The sequence below is a fragment of the Macaca fascicularis genome, chromosome 3 (assembly GCF_037993035.2).
Source record: "Macaca fascicularis isolate 582-1 chromosome 3, T2T-MFA8v1.1".
Taxonomy (NCBI): Eukaryota; Metazoa; Chordata; class Mammalia; order Primates; family Cercopithecidae; genus Macaca; species Macaca fascicularis.
In genome coordinates this window covers 193,692,300-193,716,395 of record NC_088377.1, presented here as the reverse complement: position 1 = coordinate 193,716,395, position 24,096 = coordinate 193,692,300, and the positions used below count along the sequence as shown (strand labels likewise).

Genomic DNA, 24,096 nt, shown 5'->3' with positions numbered 1-24,096 from the left:
CTTCCACCACTAAGATGTGAGCTGCTGGACACAGGGGCCTTTTTGGTGTTTTTTCAGAGCTGTATCTTCAGGGCACAAGGTGAGTGCTCAACAAATCCTTGAACAAATGAACAGGTACATTTGCTGTGACTGAATGGACTAACCAAACTGTCCTTCCCTTTGGATTCTGCCAGAATTGTATAGACATACCTATAAGTAAGAGAGCTGGGAAAATAGCTATTTTGTTTTTAAATATTTTGTGTTTCTTTGATTCGCGTACTTTATTTCCTGCAATTTTTGAAAACAAGCAACTTTAATTTGTAACAAAAGGATTAAATAAATATCCTCCCCCGCCCTTTTTTTTTTGAATCCTGCTATTTTTTGACAAGGAGAGTGGGAAGGCCATTGCCCCAAGGCCACTGTGTTGCCCACTTTTTTTCCAGCTGTTCACAGAATGTAGTCACTGGCCTTGCCCTCACCCTGGCCCCAGGTGGGCAGATACTTGGCAGGCAGCCCCTTTCTCTAGAGCAGTCTCAGAGGCTCTCTGCTTGGCAGAGGTTTAGAGTGGGGGAAGGGAAGAAGTCCTGGTTCAGTGTGACCATCCCTACGGCTCAGCTGCAGCCCCTGCGGTGGTTAAGTGTCATCCCCGCAGGGCAAAAAAAGCAGAACAGAAGACTTCTCTTCCCCTCCTCCTTCCTCCCCCTCAAACATACTTCTGGGTTCTGTTCATCGGCCAGATCACCGTCTGATCTTTATCCGGAACCTTTGCCCACGGGGCCCTTTCTACATGCTGAAGGCAAAAGAACCCCAGGTCAGTTGCTGGAGACTTGTAATTTAGTCCTAACTGGCTCCCAATAGGTAATGTATGCTAGGCAAGGTCTGATATCCTCTCTGGGTCTCCGTGACATCATCTGTCTTTGCCTATGTTGTTTGTTCAGAGTTTTAAGGATAAGTATAGACGCCTCAGATTTTAGCTACTAAAAACTGTCCGTTCCAAACAAGATCCTGAGGCTTCCCCTCAGGGCCACAGAGAGGCTGCCAGTAGCAGTAGAAGCCAGTGCTTCCTAATGTATGTTCAGTAGGAGAGGGTGTACTTCTGTTCCGGCATTCCGGGCCAGAGCCCCCAAGTCATCCAGTGACTATGGCCGGAAGAATGGAAAGTGTCGATCGGAGTACAGCCTTGGAGCAGGGCTGGTGTCACCTTCTCCATTACATGTGTATGTATGTAACTGAAATGTAAATACGTTTACACAGTGGGATGGAGGACAATGCTGAGTAGGTATTCAACAATGCTCTAGACTGGCGCGGTGGCTCATGCCTCTAATCCCAGCACTTTGGGAGGCTGAGGCGGGCAGATCACCTGAGGTCAGGAGTTGAGACCAGCCTGACCAATGTGGTGAAACCCCGTTTCTACTAAAAATACAAAATTAGCCAGGCATGGTGGACGCCTGTAATCCCAGCTATTTGGGAGGCTGAGGCAGGAGAATCGCTTGAACCTGGGAGGCGGAGGTCGCAGTGAGCCGAGATTGCGCCACTGCTCTCCAGCCTGGGCAACAAGAGTGAAACTCCATCTCAAAAAAATAAAATAAAATAAAATAACAATGCCTTGTAAGTAACTGGCACAGTGCAGGACACATCGCATAGCTGATGTTAGCTACTGCTATTGGCAGCAAAGATAACACGGTGTGGGAGAATCAGCCTGGCACCAAGTCATTCTCTCAGGTCCCTAATCTGCCACTGCTAGCTTAGTGATTTCAGACAAATTATGGAAATTATACAATTTTAGAAGTGGAAGAGTTCTTAAAGGTCACAGGGCTCAATCCTTCATTGGACAGACTTGGAAACTGACACCCAGTGACATCAGTCTGAGTCTGTTTCTTCCTTTGTGAAGTGAGGCTAATGATACTGGTCATTTCTACCCTTGATGTTATGATGAGGATCAAATGAGGTACTGTTTATGTACAAGGCTTGGAAATGCTATTTTTTTCTTTTTTCTTTTTTTTTTTTTTGAGACGGAGTCTTTTACTGCCCAGGCTGGAGTACAGTGGTGCGATCTCGGCTCACTGCAATCTCCACCTCCCAGGTTCAAACGATTCCCCTGCCCCAGCCTCCCAAGTAGCTGGGATTACAGGTGTCCACCATGCCTGGCTAATTTTTATATTTATAGTAGAGATGGGGTTTCGCCATGTTGGCCAGGCTGGTCTTGAACTCCTGACCTCAGATGATCCACCCGCCTCGGCATCCCAAAGTACTGGGATTACAGGCGTGAGCCACCATGCCCGCCTGGAAATGCTATTCTTATGGGAAGCATTTTATTTGTGTTATTATTAATGTAGTAATTATGCCTCATTAAGGGGAGAAATGGAGAGTGCCTTCAAAGGATAAGCTTACTTGGTTCAAAATGAATAATGGCACTTGAGAAAGAGTGTGTGGTGTGTGTGTGTGTTCATGTTCTTGTTAAGATGGGGAAGGTGTAGTTGAGACATGGCCCTTCGTGTACCATTGAGGAGTGGCATAGGGAATTTTTCTTAGGATGAGAGGGATTGTTGTGGTAGTTGGCTATAAATTGAAGTTGTCTCTCCTTGACTGACATTTGAGGAGAGTTGCTGACTTGGTAGGGCAAATCAAGTACTAGGAAGAGGCAACCTGTTAAAGAGAAATCACATTAGGCCATTCTTTGCCTTGCTATAAAGAAACACCTGAGACTGGGTAATTTATAAAGAAAAGAGGTTTAGGCCAGGCACAGTGGCTAACACCTGTAATCCCCAGCACTTTGGGAAGCTGAGGTGGGAAGATCACCTGAGGTCAGAAGTTTGAGACCAGCCTGGCCAACATGGTGAAACCCCGTCTCTACTAAAAATACAAAAATTAGCTGGGTGTGGTGCTGCACGCATCCGGTTCCAGCTACTCGGGAGGCTGAGGTAGGAGAATTGCTTGAACCTGGGAGGCAGAGGTTGCAGTGAGCCATGCCAATGCAATCCACTTTAACCTGGGAGGCGGAGGCTGCAATGAGCTGAGTTTGTGCCACTGTACTCCAGCCTGGGTGACAGAGTGAGACTCCATCTTTAAAAAAAGAAAAGAGGTTTAATTGACTTACAGTTCTGCAGGCTGTACAGGAAGCATGACACCAGCATCTGCCTGGCTTCTGGGGAGGCCTCAGGGAGCTTTTACTCATGGGGAAAGGAGAAGCTATAGCAGGGTTGGAGGAGGTGCCACACACTTTACAACAACCTGATCTTGTGAGAACTCACTGGTTATCCAAGTCATGAGGGATCCACCCCTAGACCCAAACACCTCCCACCAGCCCCACCTCCAACCTTAGGGGTTACATTTCAATATGAGATTTGGGCAGGGACAAATATCCAAACTATATCCGTCATCTTTTTTTATATTTTTAATTTTAACTTTTTTTTTCCCCCCCCTGAGATGAGGTCTCAATCCATCGCCCAGGCTGGAGCACAGTGGTGCTATCTTGGACCACTGCAGCCTCCACCTCCTGGGCTCAAGTGATCCTCCCACCTCAGCCTCCTGAGTAGCTGGAACCACAGGCGTGCACCACTATACCCGACTAAATCAGTCATTTTATGTTAATATTTTACCACCCTGTGTTGATTCAGGTCCTTTGAAAAATAGATGCCAAGAAGATTGTCATACAAGAGATTCATGGGAGAAACACTGATGAGGGGGAAAAACGTGGAGAAAGTTGGAGGAATTAGGAAATTTATTTTTATTTATTTATTTATTTATTTATTTATTTATTTATTTATTTATTTTTGAGACAGAGTCTTGCTTTGTCACCCAGGTTGGAGTGCAGTGGTGAGATCTCAGCTCACTGCAATCTCTGCCTCCTGGCTTCAAGCGATTCTCCTGTCTCAGTCTCCTGAGTAGCTGGGATTACAGGTGTGTGCCGCCATGCCCGGCTAACTTTTGTATTTTTGGTAGAGATGGGGTTTCACCATGTTGGCCAGGCTGATCTCAAACTCCTGATCTCAGATGATCCGCCCTCCTTAGCCTCCCAGAGTGCTGGGATTACAGGTGTGAGCCACCTCGAGTGGCCAGAATGAGGAAATTTGACCCCCTAGAAAGAAAAGAGAACAGAGTAAGTAGGAGGGCCCCAGACTGCAGTGCAGCTCTCAGATGGTTTTGGCCAGGCTGACCCAAGTCCCCATTAGAATCTGGCAGGAAGTGACCTTCTTTTTTTTTTTTTTGAGACAGAGTCTCGCTCTGTCGCCCAGGCTGGAGTGCAGTGGCGCGATCTCGGCTTACTGCAAGCTCCGCCTCCCGGGTTCACTCCATTCTCCTGCCTCAGTCTCCCGAGTAGCTGGGACTACCGGCGCCCACAACCGCGCCCGGCTAATTTTTTGTATTTTTAGTAGAGACGGGGTTTCACCGTGGTCTCAATCTCCTGACCTTGTGATCCGCCCGCCTCGGCCTCCCAAAGTGCTGGGATTACAGGCGTGAGCCACCGCGCCCGGCAGGAAGTGACCTTCTTATCCCGTAGTGGCTGGCTGGGCATGGTCTTGTTGTAAATGTGGTGGTGGTAGATTCAGAGGACAGCAGTTGAGGTTCTCAGTCAATTACACCTGTAGCAGGAGATCTGAGTGGGGTCTTTTCACAATTGTCATCATCCCACCAGTTTCAAAATAGCTCCATTCATTCACTGAGGGGCTGACCATCCAGGATGTTTCTGTGGTGGTGGCACACAGAAGCATGTGACCCTTGTCTGCTCCAGCCACCTTCCATGTAATTTTTCATATTTAAAAATGGCGAGTTTGTCTGATCAAGACTCCTTGCCTGCTGACCAAGTTGAATTCTGGTTGCTGGGTAATTCTTTACATGGGTTGGCACTTAATAAATGTTCGAATTGTTCGAACAATAAACCCAAGTGCACCCTTGGGTTTATTGACTTGAAATGTAAATAGTTACACTTACTTCCAGAACTCCACTGTTTCTATGCAGAATGAGAGGAGATTCTTAGCTTTCAACACCCTCAGAAGCTCATCATTTGGGTCCAGAACTCCACTGTTTCTATGCAGAATGAGAGGAGATTCTTAGCTTTCAACACTGTCAGAAGCTCATCATTTGGGTAAGTCTCCCCCCAAAAAAGTTTACGAGTATTCACTAGATAAAAGAAGAAAATTTTATTAAAAGCTGAAGTACTCAGTAGAGATAAAAAAATGAAAGAAGAGAAATTTAATTTAAGAACATCCAGGGCTGGGCGTGGTGGCTCACACTTTTAATCTCAGCAATTCAGGAGGCCAAGGCAGGCAGATTACTTGAGGTCAGCGGTTTGAGACCAGCCTGTCCAACATGGTGAAACGCCATTTCTACTAAAAATACAAAAATTGGCTGGGTGTAGTGGCACCCGCTTGTAGTCCCGGCTACTTGGTAAGCTGAGGCAGGAGAATCACTTGAACCCGGGAGGTGGAAGTTGCAGTGAGCAGAGATGGTGCAATTGCACTCCAGCCTGAGCGACGGAGTGAAACTCTGTCTCAAAAAAAAAAAAAAAAAAAAGAACGTCAGACTTCATAGACTGTATTTTTGTTGTATGATGCTGAACATCTAAATTAAGACTTTACATTTCAGGCCAGGCATGGTGGCTCACGCCTGTAATCCCAGCACTTTGGGAGACTGAGGTGAGTGGATCACCTGAGGTTGGGAGTTTGAGACCAGCCTGACCAACATGGAGAAACCCCATCTCTATTTAAAAAAAAAAAAAAAAAATTAGTTGAGCGTGGTGGCACATGCTTGTAATCCCAACTCCTCAGGAAGCTAAGGCAGGAGAATCGCTTGAACCCCGGAGGCAGAGGTTGTGGTGAGCCGATATCATGCTGTTGCACTCCAGCCTGGGCAACAAGAGCCAAACTCTGTCTCAAAAAAAAAAAAAAAAAAAAAAAAAAAAAAAAGACTTTTAACATATGGGTATATTTTGAAATGTTTTCTATTTAGTTTTAGGAATTAAGGGAATTAAGACAAATATAGATTCTTCTCAAAATCTAACGTAGAAAATATCACAAGTAGTTTTGGAAACTATTTTCACCTGAAACAATATTTTAATCTTGGTTCATGGATTGTTATGCCTCTTGTAAATAAAACTACAATAGCCTGGTACGTGGTTTATGCCTGTAATCCCAGCAGGTCAGATGGATCATCTGAGGTCAGGAGTTTGAGACGAGCCTCGCCAACACGATGAAACCCCATCTCTACAAATAATTAAAAAAAAAAAATTAGCTGGGTGTGGTGGCACGTACCTGTAATCCCAGCTACTTGGGAGGCTGAGGCAGGAGAATCACTTGAACCCAGGAGGTCAAGGCTGCAGTGAGCCGAGATCGTGCCACTCTACTCCAGCCTAGGTGACAGAGGAAGACTGTCTCAAAAAAACAAAAAAACAAAACAAAACAACAACAAAAACCTACAGTAATATTGAAATAGAAGGAGGTTTGCAATCAAAATGACTGACTAGGAATGAGATATGAAACCTATATTTTGCATCTGCATAGGGAAGTCTGAGACTGATAGATCTTGTTCTCTTCTGTAGGGGAAATACTAGTCCAGAACTTGGGGTGCCTGCCAAGATGGGAGTAGCCACAGTAAGGAGGGGGGGACTCTGGAATGCTAGGGTTCTGGAGCCTGTGGACACAGGAGGCAGAGGACATGTGTTAAGATGTTTTAAGAAATGAATGTTGATCTGGATATGAAAATATTTTTCAGCCGGGTGCAGTGGCTCACGTCTGTAATCCCAGCATTTTGGGAGGCTGAGGTGGGCGGATCACGAGGTTAGGAGATCGAGAACACGGTGAAACCCTGTCTCTACTAAAAATACAAAACGTTAGCCGGGCATGGTGGTGGAGGCCTGTAATCCCAGTTACTCGGGAAGCTGAGGCAGGAGAATGACGTGAACCCAGGAGACGGAGCTTGCAGTGAGCCGAGATCGCCCCACTGCACTCCAGCCTGGGTGACAGAGGGAGACTCCGTCTCGAAAAAAAAAGAAAGAAAATATTTGTCACGATAGAGAGGCATATGTCCCCTGAACTTGCCAGGATCCACCTTTCCTTGCTGATGCATTCTGTGAGTTAGAAGAAAACTTCCGAAGATCCGTTTTTTCCACCCTGTCTACTGTATGAAATTGCTTCTCAAGCATGTGCTGCATTGCAAAAGCTTACCATTGTTTCACTAACCAGCGTCTGGTCTCTCTTATGTGGCGCTAGTTGGTATCACCTGTTGGTGATACCCAGAGGACAGTGTCTGAAGTCCTTATTCAATATTCACATTTGGTCAGGTGTGGTGGCTCACACCTGTAATCCCAGCACTTTGGGAGGCAGAGGCAGGCAGATCACCTGAGGTCAGGAGTTCCAGACCAGCCTGGCCAACATGGTGAAACCCCGTCTCTACTAAAAATACAAAAATTAGCCGGGCGTGGTGGTGGGTGCCTGTAATCTCAGCTACTCAGGAGGCTGAGACAGGAGAATCACTTGAACCCGGGAAGTGGAGGTTGCAGTGAGCCAAGATTGTGCCACTGCACTCCAGCCTGGGGGAAAGAGCGACTCTGTCTCAAAAAAAAAAAAAAAGAAAAGAAAAAGAAAATTCACATTTGTAGAGAGTTTAAATTCTTTTTTGATATGGAGTCTCACCCTGTTGCCCAGGCTGGAGTACAGTGGCAGGGTCTTGGCTCACTGCAACCTCTGCCTCCCAGGCTCAAGCCATTCTCCTGCTTTAGCCTCCCAAGTAGCTGGGATTACAGGCACCCACCAAAACGCTTGTACAATTTTTGTATTTTTATTAGAGACAGGGTTTCACCATGTTGTCCAGGCTGGTCTCAAACTCCTGACCTCAGGTGATCCACCTGCCTCGGCCTCCCAAAGTGCTGGGATTGCCGGGCGCGGTGGCTCAAGCCTGTAATCCCAGCCACTTGGGAGGCTGAGGCAGGAGCATTGCTTGAACCCAGGAGGCGGGAGGTTGCAGTGAGCTGAGATCATGCCACTGCACTCCAGCCCGGGCAAGAGAGCGAGACTCCGTCTCAAAAAAAAAAACAAAAAACAAAAAAAAACAAAGTGCTGGGATTACAGGTGTGAGCCACTGCGCTTGGCTGAGAGTTTAAATTCTTTTTTTTTTTTTTTTTTTTTTTTTTTTTTGAGACGGAGTCTCGCTCTGTCGCCGGGGCTGGAGTGCAGTGGCCGGATCTCAGCTCACTGCAAGCTCTGCCTCCCGGGTTTACGCCATTCTCCTGCCTCAGCCTCCTGTGTAGCTGGGACTACAGGCGCCCGCCACCTCGCCCGGCTAGTTTTTTGTATTTTTTTAGTAGAGACGGGGTTTCACCGTGTTCGCCAGGATGGTCTCGATCTCCTGACCTCGAGATCCGCCCGTCTCGGCCTCCCAAAGTGCTGGGATTACAGGCTTGAGCCACCGCGCCCGGCCGTGTTTAAATTCTTAAGTTCTACACTCCAATATGTGGGAAGTATTCGTACTACGCTTTTATAACTAAATCATCTCAGTATTTCTATTTCTAGCCCCCTTTCTGCCTGATGGGAAAATACTTAATCTAGTCAATTCCAGGTAAACTTCGGCCCTTTACGATTTTTCCTGATCAGGCCAAACCTCAACCAAGTCCATTCTTGATCTCCTCCTTCACCTCCTTTTCTCATTCCTCATTCACCCACCCCATCAGCCTCCAGTCCACAGGCTGATGCAGCATCTTGGTGTCCTGTGGTCTGAGGTCATGTTCTGTCTTTCTCAAGCCTCGGCTAAAGTTTACAATCCTACCTCTTCTCATAACCTTGAAATGCCCTGAGGTTCGGGGGCTATGTCCGCAAATATCTAACACCCAATTCTGCTTCATGGGGGACCCTGGCTGCTCTCTGAGGCTGCTTAGCACCCCTGAATAGCCCATCAACTACCTGGGGCCCATCTCCGCTGGAGGCCTCAGCCATTCCTGCTCTACAGCTCTGCTGTCCTGTTGGCACAGGGAACTCCTCGGGGCCCCAGGGTTCCAGATTGAAAGCAGAGAATCTCCTCAAGACGCCCAAACTTTGCTGGGGATTCTATTGTCCTTTCCCCCATCTCACTCCTTGGAACCCACTGGGAGGTGAGTAGAATCCCTCTCTGAGATTCTACCACCATCTCCCTCATTCTTACCCTAAACTTCTTCCTCTTCCTCCCTAGTTAGGAAAGAGGATCTTTAGCCTGCGGCAGGGGGTGGAGGTGGGAATGCTTGATGTTTCAGGGGAAAAGGTGACTCAGCTACTTTTGGAATATCTGTCATACCTGTCTACTGGTGTTTTGGCATTTTAGTGCAACAGGGACAGCTTTCCCTTTCGGCAGTGGCACCCTTTCAACTCAGTACAAGGGGAAATTTGCAGCAAATCACGTGGGAAGCCAGCCCATCAGTTGTAACACTGAAGTGTCGCCTCCCTCACATCCATGCTGCAGCATCATCAATAGTTGGTCGCTATTCCGGCAAGGCTCGAGCAGAAATGGGAGTGGTTTGGGGATGCAGACGTGTGCGGTGAGTGTCCAGCAAACACAGCACAAGCAAGACTTTTTCAAACTCGTTTTGCTTATTTACAGATAAAACAGTTGGGACCTCAAGCCTTGATATTCTCCTTCCCTCCCATTCAGATGCCCTGTTTTGGAGTTTTCTGGGTTTGCTCCTCTTTTGAATATTAGCTTTCTCTATCTCTTGGCCTCTGCACTACATGACCCTCAGGTCTGTAGGCCTAGAAGGCAGAGCTCCTGTCATGAAGAGCTCTCGGAGCCCAGGAAAGACTGTTGAGGCCAGGTGCGGTGGCTCACGCCTGTAATCCCAGCATTTTGGGAGGCTGAAGTGGGTGGATTGCATGAAGCCAGTAGTTTGAGACCAGCCTGGCTAACATGTTGAAAGCCCATCTCTACTAAAAATACAAAAATTAGCTGGGTGTGGTGGCGGGTGCCTGTAATTCCAGCTTCTTGGGGGGCTGAGGCAGGAGAATCACTTAAACTCAGGAGGCTGAGGTTGCAGTGAGCCGGGATCACACCACGACACTCCAGCCTGGGTGACAGAGCAAGACTCCATCTCAAAAAAAAAAAAAAAAAAAAAAAAGACTCTGGAGAAACAATACACATGAGAAGAGGCTGGTCCATGTAGAGAAAGGACTGGCAAACTGTGACCACTCTTTTCCGTTGTTTTGTTTTCAGCCTTCTCTTTACAGTTCTTTTCACAGTTTGGAATTGATCACTTTTTCTCTTCATCAGAACTCCAGAGTTTTCGTGGACTGAAGTCTTTTTTGTTTTGTTTTGTTTTCTTGAGAAAGGGTCTCAGTCTGTCACCCAGGCTGGAGTGCAGCGGCACAATCACTGCTCACTGCAGCCTCGATCTCCTGGGCTCAAGAAATCCTTCCACCTCAGCCCCCCAAGTAGCTGGGACTACGGGTGTGCACCACCATGCCCAGTTAATTTTTATTTTAATTTATTATTATTATTATTATTTTGAGATTGTAGCCCTTGCTCTGTAGCCCAGGCTGGAGTACAGTGGCACCATCTCGGCTCACTGCAACCTCCGCCTCCTGGGTTCAAGAGATTCTCTTGCCTCAGCCTTCTGAATAAGTGGGACTACAGGTGCATGCCACCACACCTGGGTAATTTATTTTTCTGCAGAAAAAGAGTATCAGTGTGCTGTCTAGGCTGGTCTCAAACTCCTAACCTCAAGCGATCTGCTTGCCTTGACCTTCCAAACTATTGGGATTAGAGGCCATGACTGGCCTACATATAGCCCAAATGGATGAGCAGTTCCCAAGGCTCAGTCCCAGCCTCCACTGTCCAATTCAGCCTCTCATCTCCTTCATTTCCCAGAACACAGTTCTCATTTTTCTCCCCTGTTTTCTCCGGATTGTGGCTTTTGTTCTCTGCTTGCTGGATCAATATGGAGCACAGTAAAGCAGTGTCACAAAGCTGGAAGGGGTCTGGGATGAGTCCACCAGCTACAAGTTCTTGTAGAAAATATACTCCAGGAATGGCCAGGTGCGGTGGCTGATGCCTGTAATCCCAGCACTTTGGGAGACCGAGGTGGGCGGATCACCTGAGGTCGGGAGTTCGAGACCAGCCTGACCAACATGGAGAAAACTGTCTCTACTAAAAATACAAAATTACCCGGGTGTGGTGGCAGGTGCCTGTAATCCCAGCTACTAGGGAGGCTGAGGCAGGAGAATCACTTGAACCTGGGAGGCGGAGGTTGCAGTGAGCCGAGATCATGCCATTGCACTACAGCCTGGACAATAAGAGCAAAACTCCGTCTCAAAAAAAAAAGAAAAAAGAAAATGTCCTCCAGGAATTGTCATTTCTGAAATTCAGCTGCTTCTAGAATTGAAGCAAGCAGCTCGTCTTGGAAGAGAAATTTGTAGCCAACCCCAAAGCCAAAGCCTTTGAGGACTGAGACCTAGTATGCTAGGAGACCCTGATCCTGTAACCTCAGAAGAAGAATCTGGATCTGGCCAAATTGAGGTCAAATTCTGGTTAACTTCTCCATAGTCAGTAGGAGAAAAAAAACAACTTGATGATTGAGTCATATGTTTCGACAACTAAAGAGGACACTTATGCTGGGGTCAGTGGCTCATGCCTGTAATCCTAGCACTTTGGGAGGTCGATGTGGCCGAATCATTTGAGGTCAGGGGTTCAAGACCAGCCTGGCCAACATGGTGAAACCCTATCTGTACAAAAAATTCAAAACAATTGGCTGGGCACGGTGGCTCATGCCTGTAATCCCAGCACTTTGGGAGGCTGAGGCAGGTGGATCACGAGGTCAGGAGTTCGAGACCAGCCTGGCCGATATAGTGAGACCCTGTCTCTACCAAAAATACAAAAATTAGCCGGGCATGGTGGTGCATGCCTGTAGTCTCAGCTACTCAGGAGGCTGAGACGGAAGAATCACTTGAACCTGGGAGGTGGAGGTTGCAGTGAGTCGAGATCACGCCATTGCACTCCAGCCTGGGTGACAGAGTGAGATGCCATTTCAAAAAAAAAAAAAATTCAAAAAATTAGTCTGGCTTAGTGGCGGGTACCTGTAATCCCAGATACTGGGAGGCTGAGCAGGAGAATCGCTTGAACCGGGGGGGTGAAGGTTGCAGGGAGCCAAGATCATGCCACTGCACTCCAGCCTGGGTGACTGAGTGAGACTTCGTCTCAAAAAAAAAAAAAAAAAGAAAGAAAAAGAAAAAAAAAAGGACACTCAAAGATGACATTAAAGAGGATACTTAGATTCTAGACAAAATCAAGATACAGCAAATTGGGGTGGGACACACCTGTAATCCCAGCATTTGGGGAGGCTGAGGCAGGTGGATCACCTGAGGTCCAGAGTTTGAGACCAGCCTGGCCAACATGGCGAAACCCCATCTCTACTAAAAATACAAAAATTAGCCAGGTATGGTGGTGGACACCTGTGGTCCCAGCTACTCAGGAGGCTGAGGCAGGAGAATCATTTGAGCCCGGGAGGCAGAGGTTGCAGTGAGCTGAGACTGCACCGCTGCACTGGTGCCTGGGCCACACCAGTCACTGTGCCTGGGCGACAGAGCAAGACTCTGTCTCAAAATAAATAAATAAATAAAATTTTGTTTTACTGTGTTGCAGCTAATATGCATGCTATAAGACAATGGTTTCTTGAGTCTCATTCTCTCTGCATATGCCTAAAACTTTTTATTTTTATGATTCTAAGAGATTGCACCTTCTCATTTCCTAGATTCTGTCCCATAGGTTCTGATCTTTTCCTAGAGTAATCTGGATGGTTAAAAAAGTGGAAAAGGCTTTGGGTATTAGGTGCTGAACCCACTCAGCTCTGCTCAGACCCCTTCTTTAATGCCCAAGGTTGTCCAATCCTAGCCCTTCCCCCTACCCTCAGCTTTCTCCTCACCTACACAACAACCTTAGCATAGTCCTAAGGTATGTGTTCTTATCTTCTGTTATCTATGCCAAGGATGTTTGCTGGCTTTTGTTTTGTTTTGTTTTGTTGAGACAGGGTCTTGCTCTGTCACTTAGGCTGGAGTGCAGTGGCACAATCACTGCAACCTCCATCTCCTGGGCTTAAGTGATCCTTCCACCTCAGCCTCCTGAGTAGCTGGGACTACAGGTATCCATCACCACACCTGGCTAAATTTTTTAATTTTTATTTTTGTAGAGACAGGGTCTCACTAGGTTGTCCAGGCTGGTCTTGAACTCCTGGACTCAAGCGATCTTCCTGTCTCAACCTCCCAAAGTGCAGGGATTATAGGCATGATCCACTGTGCCAGGCAAGGATTTTTTTTTTTAAGTTAAATTTCTGCCTGCCACCACAGCAGCTCCTTTTCCTGCCTCCTCTCTCTGTCTCTCTCTCTCTGTCTCTCTCTCTCTCTTTGTGCTTTAAGATGATAGTCCCTTCTTTTTTTTTCAAATAACCACAACGGGAATGACTGGCCACTCTTGTAAGCTGCAACTGATGTTTTCAGACTCCCAAAGTGACTTCTAGAAATAAGTCCATATATATCAGAATATCACGCAGGGAATGCTCAAATAGGAAGAGATTGCTGCACTGTGTTTTGCATATCCAAAGCCCACATAGATACTCAGTTTAAAAATCTTAATAGAATTGAATCCTGCTCTTATCATAGGAAAGGAACACAATCTGGTAGAAACAGAAAATGAAAAGGTCAAGAACTGGCCAGGCACGGTGGCTCTCGCTTGTAATCCCAGCACTTTGGGAGGCCGAGGTGGGAGGATCATGAGGTTAGGAGTTCGAGACCAGTCTGATCAATATGGTGAAACCCTGTCTCTACTAAAAATACAAAAAGTAGCTGGGCGTGGTGGTGTGCACCTGTAGTCCCAGCTATTCGGGAGGCTGAGGCAGGCGAATCGCTTGAACTTGGGAGGCAGAGGTTGCAGTAAGCCAAGATCGTGCCACTGCACACCAGCCTGGGCAACAGAGCAAGACTGTCTCTCCAAAAAAAAAAAAAAAGTCGAGAACTGGAAAGGAACTAAGTGCATGAAAAGAAATTTTATGTTCCTTCATGTTTTTATTTAAAGAAACTGAATCAAGTACCAAACACGGAATAAAGGCAAACATTCACTTTTGGGGTGATTGTTCCCTTCTTGGCAATCCCTGTTTTATTGACGGTATCACTACTTATTCATTCCAAGGATTTTTTTGTTTTCCACAGGAGATGGGCGTTTCTTTGTCTTCTTAGAGTCAGGATTCCAGATCTGCTGATGTGTGGGACTTTTCTTGGCCATTACAATTTTATCTACAGTCACGAGCTGCAGCACCACCTCAGCCACTGCTCGAAATCCTTGGGCTTTGACTATTAGGGTGTCCCACACCCCTTCCTGGGCCACATTTATTATCCCTTCAGCTCCCACACCCATTAGGAGGTTCCCACCTTGGTGCACTCCACTCATTTCCGCCACCACGTCTGAGACAGCTAAGCCTGCATTCTCTGCCAAGGTTTTAGGAAGATACTTCAGGGCCCGGGCAAATGCAAGGAATGCAAGCCCACTGGGCCCTTCCAATCTGCTTCCTTTATCAGAGAGCATTTTTGCCAAAGCCATTTCTGTGGCCCCAGCTCCTGGAATCAGTCTGGGATCTTGACATAGCTGGAAATAGGCATCAATGCCGTGGTAGATGGCCTGCTCTGCACTCCGCAGCCCCTGGGTGGTGGCTCCCCTGAGGACCACGGTGAGGGCAGGTGTGCCTGTACATTCCCATTCAAATACCACAACCAAACCATCTCCCAGCTCCTGCCTGTAAACCCTCTGGCACCTGCCTGGCCTCTGGGGAGGGAGCAGACGAGGCAGCAGAGGTGTGTCCAACACCTCACTCAGGTAAATGATCTCCATCCGAGACCTAGCTTGGATCACCACGATGCCATACCTGTCTGCCAGCATGAGGGTCTCCTCGTCGACCTCCCCCAACACCACTGCCACATTAATTCCCGTGGCTGCCAGCTGGCCTACTTGCTTTTCCAGTAATTGGTCGCTTCCTTTACTAAACTGAGCTAGATCAGCAGGACTAGAAAGCCGGGCCGTTGCTGGTGCATTTGGATGGGCAGGACCAAAGGGGCAAGCAAAGAGAGCCACCCTGGCACCATTTAACACTGCGGCCATTTGCCCACAGAGCTTGCCAGACATGGCTAACCCCGGGAGGAGGCAGGAATCCTCCAGTGTCCCCCCGTGCAGTGCGCACACCCCAACACGCTCAGGCTTGAAGCTGCCGTCTAGCTCCTTGATAGCCCAGCAGGCATGGGCCACCAGCTTGGTCAGGTGGTCCGTGGAGGACAAGGTGTGGGTATTCATCACAGAATGGAGAGCCCAGGACGGATCTTCCAAAGGCCCCAGAGATTGGATGGCCAGGGAGGGCAGTGTGGCCAGGACCTCTGCCGTGGCTGTGGCATAGGCCTCCCGGAGTTGCGGGCGAGGCAGGCCGGCCTTCAGCAGCTGCTCTGCCTGTTCCAGCAAGGCTTCTGTCAGCAGAACCACGAAGGCTGTGCCGTCCCCACTATTCTCTGCCTGGGTTTGGGCTGCTTCCCGGAGGAGCCATGCCGCTGGGTGCTCCAGCTCCAGGGCCCTGAGGATGGCAGCGGCACACCCTGTGCACACTGTTTCTCCTTTCATGGTCACCAGGAACTTCTGCCGGCCGTGGGGGCCGTAGCAAGGCCGGATGACATTGGCCAGGGTCTGGACTGCAGCCAAGCTGCTCAGCAGGTGGGGGTCCTCCTCTTCCGGACTCCTCGGGCTCTCCCTTGGGTGCAGTGCCAGCCTCTGGGGCAGCTCCAGGGCTGAAGAGACTGTGCTGTCCATGGCCCGCAGAGAGGAGAGAGGCCACCGTGAGTTGCAGAGATGCTCTAGAAAGAGCAGCAGGGGCACCCCTGACACTGATCGTTGAAAGTACTCAGGAGGTCAGTGGAAGCAAGGAGCCAAATGCCCATTGATTGGTATCTGAAGACGTCAGCACGGACCGGCGCTCCACTGTGGGTCCAAGGATGAGCTCCAAAGAGCCCAGTCCTAAAGCCACCCCAGGGTTGATTCTGTAAAGGAACTGGGCTCTTGGGGCCTCTCAACCTTGGTGACTGAAATGGGATCTTTAACTGATGAAGTCACAAAGTGGAAAATGGAACCAGGGTAGAGAATGAGGTCACGGAAGGCTGGTTAGAACTGAGGAGGCCCTACCAGCAGGCAAAAGTCAGGCCTTGTCCAGCAATGGAGGTTTATGCACCTCTGCACCAGGTCTGAGACTTGTTTAAACGTTAGAGACAGTGAGGAGGAGATCAAGTGAAAAACTACCCACTTCACCCTGTCTGGAGGCAGTGGCATGACCATGGTTCACTGCAGGCCCAACTCCCTGGTTCAAGCAGTTCTCCTGGTCAGCCTCCCAAGTACCTGGAACTACAGGCGCACACCACCACATCTAGCTAGTTTTTGTATTTTTTGTAGAGACAGGGTTTCTGTATGTTGTCCAGGCAGGTCTTGAACTCCTAGCCTCAAGAGAGCCTTCCGCCTTGACCTCCCAAAGTGCTAGGACTACAGGTGTGAGCCACCACCACACCCACCCTATCTTTTTTTTTTTTTTTTTTTGAGACAGAGTCACATTCTATTGCCCAGGTTGGAGTGCAGTGGTACGATCTCAGCTTACTGCAACCTCCGCCTCCCAGGTTCAAGCAATTCTCCTGCCTCAGCCTCCCAGTAGCTGGGATTACAGGCGCCAGCCACCACGCCTGGTTAATTTTTTGTATTTTTAGCAGAGATGGGGGGTTTCACCATGTTGGCCATGGTTGGCCAGGCTGGTCTCGAATTCCTGGCCTCAAGTGGTCTGCCCACCTTGGCCTCCAAAAGTGCTGGGATTACAGGTGTGAGCCACCACACCTGACCTTTTTTTTTTTTTTTTTGAGAAGGAACTGAGAGATGATGTCTGTGTTTTGTTTTGTTTTGGTGTTACTTTCACTTGCAGTACTATGTAATATTATCCTTGTTTTGCTATCTATCTGCCTTTGCCTTTTTGGGTACCTTATCAGTTTGTGCTTGTGTATCAGGTTTCTTAGGGTATCTGTTGGTCTTTCAGGGTGCAGGTGTGGGAGGCTGCACAGTGTGCATACCTGTGCCACCACTCATCTCTACCTCCCTGGCAGAGGCAGGGCAAGGTAACCGGGGGGAAAGATGCTGACAGCTCACAGGCAAATAGAAGTGAACCCAGAGGGGTGAAAAGCGACCAGCCTCCCAGTGGTCAGGGAAGTAGAAGCCTAAATGGGGCCCTGAGGTTTAAATGCCAATCGCCTTCCCACCCTAAACTTCAATGCTTATAATTTAAGTCTCTTTTTTTTTTTTTTTTTTTTTTTTTGAGACGGAGTCTCGCTCTGTCGCCCAGGCTGGAGTGCAGTGGCGCGATCTCGGCTCACTGCAAGCTCCGCCTCCCGGGTTCACGCCATTCTCCTGCCTCAGCCTCCCGAGTAGCTGGGACTACAGGCGCCCACAACCGCGCCCGGCTAATTTTTTGTATTTTTAGTAGAGACGGGGTTTCACCGTGGTCTCGATCTCCTGACCTTGTGATCCGGCCACCTCGGCCTCCCAAAGTGCTGGGATTACAGGCGTGAGTCACCGCGCCCGGCTCTTTTTTTTCATTCTCTCTCCTTTCCTCACTCCTCTCCTCTTTCCTCCTATAGAGCCTACTTGGGTAATGATGCTTCTGCTTTAGTTTAACACATATTTAGTCTGGGCGTGGTGGCTCATGCATGTAATCCCTGCACTTTGGGAGGCTGAGGTGGGAGGATTGCTTAAGCTCAGGAGGTTGAGGCTTCAGTGAGCCATGATTGCACCACTGCATTCCAGCCTGGGCAACAGAGTGAGACTTGTCTCAAAAAAAAAAAAAAAAGAAAGAAAAGGAAAGGTCATTTGGAATCCTAGTCCAGAGACAACCATTGTTTACAACTTGATGAACATTACTACTTTGCACATATTGTACGCATACATAATTATAGATTTACACCATTTTACATAAGATTATGATACATATATGCTATTCTGTAATCATTTCCTCCTCATCATTATTTTGGCTCAGAGAAATGTTTCTTTTTTTTTTTTGGACATGGAGTTTTGGAGTTTCGCTCTTGTCGCCCAGGCTGGAGTGCAATGGTGCGATATTAGCTCACCACAGCCTTTGCCTCCTGGTTTCAAGCAATTCCCTTGCCTCAGCCTCCTGAGTAGCTGGGACTGAGTAGCCATCCGCCACCACGCCTGGCTAATTTTGTATTTTTAGTAGAGAAGGGGTTTCTCCATGTTTAGTCAGCCTGGTCTCGAACTTCTGACCTCAGGTGATCCGCTCGCCTTGGCCTCCCAAAGTGCTGGGATTACAGGGGTGTGCCACCGTGCCCGATCTGCGAGCCACGTGCGCAGCCTGAGAAATGTTTCTAAGGAGATCTTATTTGGTCTGGGGACCATGAATGATTATTTTGACCACTTTTGATTCTGGAGGCTCCATTTGGATCAGGCATGGTCCTCCAAATTCAGGCTTCTGAAAGCCTGTACCTCAGCGTAGGCTTGATGTTCCATGAAAGATGTGGTTAGGAGCCCAAAGATGACTTGCTTGTGTTGTTACACAAATGTAAAACGTAACAATCAACAAAAATGTAGCAAAGTATGCATGTATACATTTTCTCTAAAGATACAGTTTCTTTTTTTCAAAAATAAACACATTAGGCAGGTGTGATGGTGGGTACCTGTTATCCCAGCTACTCAGGAGGCTGAGGCACGAGAATCTCTTGAACCTGGGAGGTGGAGGTTGCAATAAGCCGAGATTGTGCCACTGTCCTCCAGCCTGGGCAATAGAGCGAGACTCAGTCTCAAAAATAAATAAAATAAAATAAAATAAAATAAAATAAACACTCCTGGCCAGTGGCCGTGGCTCAAGCCTATAATCCTAGCACTTTGGGAGGCCTGCGCCAGGTGGATGGCTTTGAGTTCAGGCAGTCAAGACCAGCTTGGACAATATAACAAGACCCCTGTCTCTACTAAAAATACAAAAAAGTAGCCGGCCATGGTGGTGTGTGCCTGTAGTCAGCTACTTGGGAGGCTGAGGTGGGAGGATTGCTTGAGCCCTGAGGGTGGAAGTTGCAGTGAGCTGAGATTGTGCCATTGCACTTCAGCCTGGGTGACAGTGAGACCCTGTCTCAAAAAATAAAATAAAATAGATACACACTCCTATAAAGGATCCTCTTAGTTCTTTTTCTAACACCTAACCTATATTTTCATATTTATTTCAGTTACTCTACAACTGTTCATTGAGCTGCTGCTGAATAGGGGAAATAAGGCAGATAACAACTGCCATCTCCGCTGGGCTTAGGGACGATACAGACATTTATCTGGGCACTTTCATTATAGGCAATGAGAGCTGTGAGTAGGGAAAGCACGAGGTTGGCAGAAGCATTTAGGTGGACACAGCCATTCTCACAGAGGGCAGAGGTCTAAAGCGAAAGCCGAAGAAAAAGTAGGAACTGGCCTCGTGGAAAGGGGAAGGGAGATGGGACAGCCTGGTGGTTTGTAGCCCACCAGAAGGAGTTCTGAAAACTGGTGGTCAGGTGAGAGGGAAAGCCGGGGAAGAGATGAGCACATTGGCCAGAGGGTAGCAGGGGCTCTCCAGGACCTAGTGAGCCAAGCCAAGGAATTTAGGCTTCAGCCTGCAGGGTGATGAATAGGGCTGTCTATTCCATTTCTTTCTTTTTCTTTCTTTTTTTTCTTTCTTTCTCTTTTTGAGACAGCGTCTTACTCTGTCGCCCAGGCTGGAGTGCAGTGGCATGATCCTGGCTCACTGCAACCTCCACCTCCCTGGTTCAAGCAATTCTCCTGCCTCAGCCTCCAGAGTAGCCGGGATTATGGGCGCCTGCCACCACGCCTGGCTAATTTTGTATTTTTAGTAGAGGCGAGGTTTCACTATGTTGGTCAGGTTGTTCTTGAACTCCTGACCTCAACTGATCTGCCTGCCTCAGCCTCCTAAAGTGCTGGGATTACAGGTATAAACCACCGTGCCTGGCCTGAAAATTTCTAGTTTATGATACTTGCCAGCAGAATGTGTTCTGTCACCCTCTTCTGAATAGATACGGTTGTCTGCTATGACTACTCTCAGCCCTGCCCTTCCCCCTGAATCCCACAGATGCATTTCTTTTAAAATATGATCTTGTATACAATGGATGTAAATATTTAATCTTTCTATTTGTATGTTTTTCCATGTTTCTTTTATTTTCTTTCTTTTCTTTTCTTTTCTTTTTTTGAGATGGCGTCTCCCTCTGTTGCCCAGGCTGGAGCGCAGTGGCGCAATCTCGGCTCGCTGCACCCTCTGCCTCCTGGGTTCAAGGGATTCTCCTGCCTCAGCCTCCTGAGTAGCTGGTACTACAGGTGCCCACCACCACGCCCAGCTAGTTTTTGTATTTTTTTTTTTCTTTTTGTATTTTTTAGTAGAGACGGGGTTTCACCATGTTAGCCAGGATGGTCTCGATCTCCTGACCTCGTGATCCACCCGTCTCCGCCTCCCAAAGTGCTGGGATTACAGGCTTGAGCCACCGCGCCCGGCCTAGTTTTTGTATTTTTAACAGAGACAGGGTTTCACCATATTGGCCAGGCTGGTCTTGAACTCCTGACCTTGTGATCCTCCCACCTTGGCCCAAATACCAAAGTGCTGGGATTACAGGCATAAGCCACCGTGTCCGGCCTCTATGTTTATTTTCTAGTTGCCTACTTGTCCTTTTGTGTTTATCTTTGTTAACTACTACTGCCAGGCTTAAAGTATAGATCCCTAGAGGGCAAGATTTGTATCTATATAAAATGTACTGCAAAACATCTACTTAGTCCTCACATTCTTAAACACAAATTACTTTTGAAGATGACTGTTCTGTTTGTTTCCTTCCTGGTATTTCCTTTAACTTTTCCACCAAACATATGATATACATTACTGAAATAACTTATTTATTTATTTATTTTTTTGAGACGGAGTCTCGCTCTGCCGCCCAGGCTGGAGTGCAGTGGCCGGATCTCAGCTCACTGCAAGCTCCGCCTCCCGGGTTCCCGCCATTCTCCTGCCTCAGCCTCCCCAGTAGCTGGGACTACAGGCGCCCACCACCTCGCCCGGCTAGTTTTTTTTTGTATTTTTTAGTAGAGACGGGGTTTCACCATGTTAGCCAGGATGGTCTCGATCTCCCGACCTCGTGATCCGCCCGTCTCGGCCTCCCAAAGTGCTGGGATTACAGGCTTGAGCCACCGCGCCCGGCCTGAAATAACTTATATAGCAATATGAATTTCTTTTTTTTTTTTTGAGATGGAGTTTCGCTCTTGTTGTCCAGGCTAGAGTGCAATGGTTGATCTTGGCTCACTGCAACCTCTGCCTTCTGGGTTCAAGCGATTCTCCTGTCTCAACCTCCAGAGTAGTGGGGATTATAGGCGCACACCACCATGCCAGGCTAATTTTTTGTATTTTTAGTAGAGATGGGGGTTTGCTATGTTGGCCAGGCTGGTCTTGAACTCCTGACCTCAGGTGATCTGCCTGCCTTGGCCTCCCAAAGTGCTAGGACTACAGGTGTGCGCTACCCTGCCAGGCAAATTTGAGGTGGAGGTTGCAGTGAGCGAAGATTGCATCACTGCACTCCAGCATAGGCGACAGAGCGAGACTGTCTCCCACTTCAGCCTCCCAAGTAGCTGGGACTGCAAGCATGTGCCACCATGTGTAGTTAATTTTCTTTGGTATTTTTTTTGTAGAGATTGGGGTCTCACTATGTTGCCCAGGCTGGTCTGGAACTCTGAGCTCAAGTGACACACCCACCTTGGCCTTCCAAAGTGCTAGGATTACAGGCGTTAGCCACGGTGCCCAGCCTACAGTGCAACTTTAATAATAACAATATGAACACAAAAATTATAAGATCTAAAATTTAAGCTTTCAGTGGTCCTTCTTTTTTTTTTTTTTTTTTTTTTTTTTGGAGATGGAGTCTCGCTCTGTCACCCAGGCTGGAGTGCAGTGGCTGGATCTCAGCTCACTGCAAGTTCCGCCTCCCGGTTCTATGCCATTCTCCTGCCTCAGCCTCCCGAGTAGCTGGGACTATAGGTGCCCGCCACCTCGCCCGGCTAGTTTTTTGTATTTTTTAGTAGAGACGGGGTTTCACTGTGTTAGCCAGGATGGTCTCGATCTCCTGACCTTGTGATCCGCCCGTCTCAGCCTCCCAAAGTGCTGGGATTACAGGCTTGAGCCACCGCGCCCGGCCTCAGTGGTCCTTCTATAACTGTGAAAGTTTGGTTCCTAAAAAGCCTTGAGGAATTTATGGGAAAACAAAAGAGACAGACATCATTTACTAGTGAACCTGTGCACTCTAAATAAAGACAGTATCAATGACATTTTATAGGCCTTCAATTACTAAGAATGAATATTGGACTATGATTTTTTATTCACTGTCACTTGTTTGCTAGATGCTTTGACAATCTTCCTTGCCTATTGTTTCCTGAGATGTTGGTTTTTCTGTGTCACAGATAACAATGTTCATTATCTCCCCATTAAAAACTGCATATATATATATTTATATATGATTAAATGATTACTACATGTGCTTTGAAATATTCAACTATTATAGACAGTAAAAGTCCCTTGTAATTCAACCCTTTGCAGATGATTGGTTAACAGGTTACTGCACATCTACCTAAATTTAAAATCCCATATTTAACATGTATACTTATCAGAAAGTAGTCATTCTAATATTTTTCTATGGCATTTGGTACTATTTCCAGATGCTCCTGCCTTTTTGGTTTTATGATTTTGAAGGACCTCAGCTCCCTGCCTCCTAGATTTTTGCCACTGTGGTCTCAGAGCTGTGTAATTTGGATGACTGAGATGGAAAAACCTCTGGAAAACCTTTATTTACGTTGAATAAGTATTCCTTGAATCCTTCCTCAGCATCCTGGGTTATATTTGTTTGCTCTGCTCATGATACCTTCATGCCAAGGAGACTGCTATCAATTCTCTTAAAACAGATCCCAACTCCCTGCTCATAGTGGCCAAAGGAATGGAGATTTAAGGCTGAGTTTACTTACCTGCATCATCTTCATCTTTCCAGGAAGCATCGCTGCACAAACCTCTGTTTCTACACTTCCATTCAATCGGCTCACTTTTCTGCTCTTGGTACCCTTCGTTTCTTGTGAACTCTCCAGCAGGAGTGACTTGCAATTTGTATACACTGACATTTAAGTTCTTGGAAGTGCTGGAGAAGTGTATCAAAGTAAATTATCCTGATGTATAATTTTGTGCATGTAAAACTCACAGTGGAAGTGCCTGTTCTAATTTCAGTACGGAACACAGATAAACATTTGGATTAATAATCCAGTTTTGAAAGCGTACTTTATTTAAAGTACAATGTGCTGAAAAAATGAAAAAAGAAAGGGTGCTTTCAAATTTGTACCTAGTAAACTTTCACTAGATCACATCGTATGTTTATCACGAGTCATGTATGTGTTGTATTTCTATGTGTAATCGTCAGGCACTTTTAATTTCTAGTTTGCATTTACCATGCCAGCCTCCTCCTCAACCCCAAATTTCCTTTGGTTATAAATTTAGTAAATTTGAAAGAGCCAGCAGGGATTAAACCCTGAAGGAATTCAAATGACTCTCTGACTTTATTCCTCATTTCAAAAAATTATGCTTTCATTTAGGATAGGCTCTGGGAATCAAAGTGTGTATATTTTGCCCAAGTGGAAGACACAGTTTAAAGTTAACATCCTAGCTACTAGAAGGGAAAGCGAACAACATCGCTGGAAAAGGAGCCTATCGTTTTTACCTTACACTAAAACTACATTGCGAAGATCAAAAGAAATCAGGATGAGAGTGTGCCTCTTAATGCCAGGCCCAAAGTAGATGCTTATTAAATGAGTCAATCCTTCACAAATGGTTGATAGGTCTTACTATTTCTCCCCTATTCAAATCTAGAATTTGTTCACTCCCATATACTAATCGATAGTGAATGGAAAGCACAAAATAGATCATCGTCCAAGCATCAGGTATTAGCCTGAGAAATCCAGAATCCCATATTTGTAACTGTCCTCCTTGAGAAAGTGCATTTTTCAGGCAGATTCTAGCCCCATTTTTCTTTTTACCATTTTTACATATAAGAG

General features: G+C 47.1%; 1 protein-coding gene and 2 long non-coding RNA genes across 4 annotated transcripts; 1 reads left to right on the top strand and 2 right to left on the bottom strand.

The window, feature by feature from the left end:
- LOC135969799 (uncharacterized) lies at positions 1–23,184 on the top strand. Of its 2 annotated transcripts, none has more exons than XR_010585205.2 (3): positions 1–79; positions 4,939–5,065; positions 23,046–23,184. It is a non-coding gene; the product is annotated as an uncharacterized lncRNA (long non-coding RNA). The 2 variants fall into 2 exon arrangements; XR_012433090.1 differs by lacking the exon at positions 23,046–23,184 and adding an exon at positions 5,566–5,689.
- LOC135969800 (uncharacterized) lies at positions 3,918–23,146 on the bottom strand. Its single transcript, XR_010585206.2, has 3 exons — positions 23,023–23,146; positions 4,912–5,007; positions 3,918–4,057 (listed from the first exon to the last, which is right to left on the bottom strand). It is a non-coding gene; the product is annotated as an uncharacterized lncRNA (long non-coding RNA).
- CCT8L2 (chaperonin containing TCP1 subunit 8 like 2) lies at positions 13,969–16,615 on the bottom strand. Its single transcript, XM_005551230.5, has one exon. The coding sequence runs from the start codon at positions 15,766–15,768 to the stop codon at positions 14,095–14,097; it is 1,674 nt and encodes a 557-aa protein (XP_005551287.1). The 5' UTR covers positions 15,769–16,615; the 3' UTR covers positions 13,969–14,094.
- Positions 23,185–24,096: the final 912 nt, after the last annotated feature.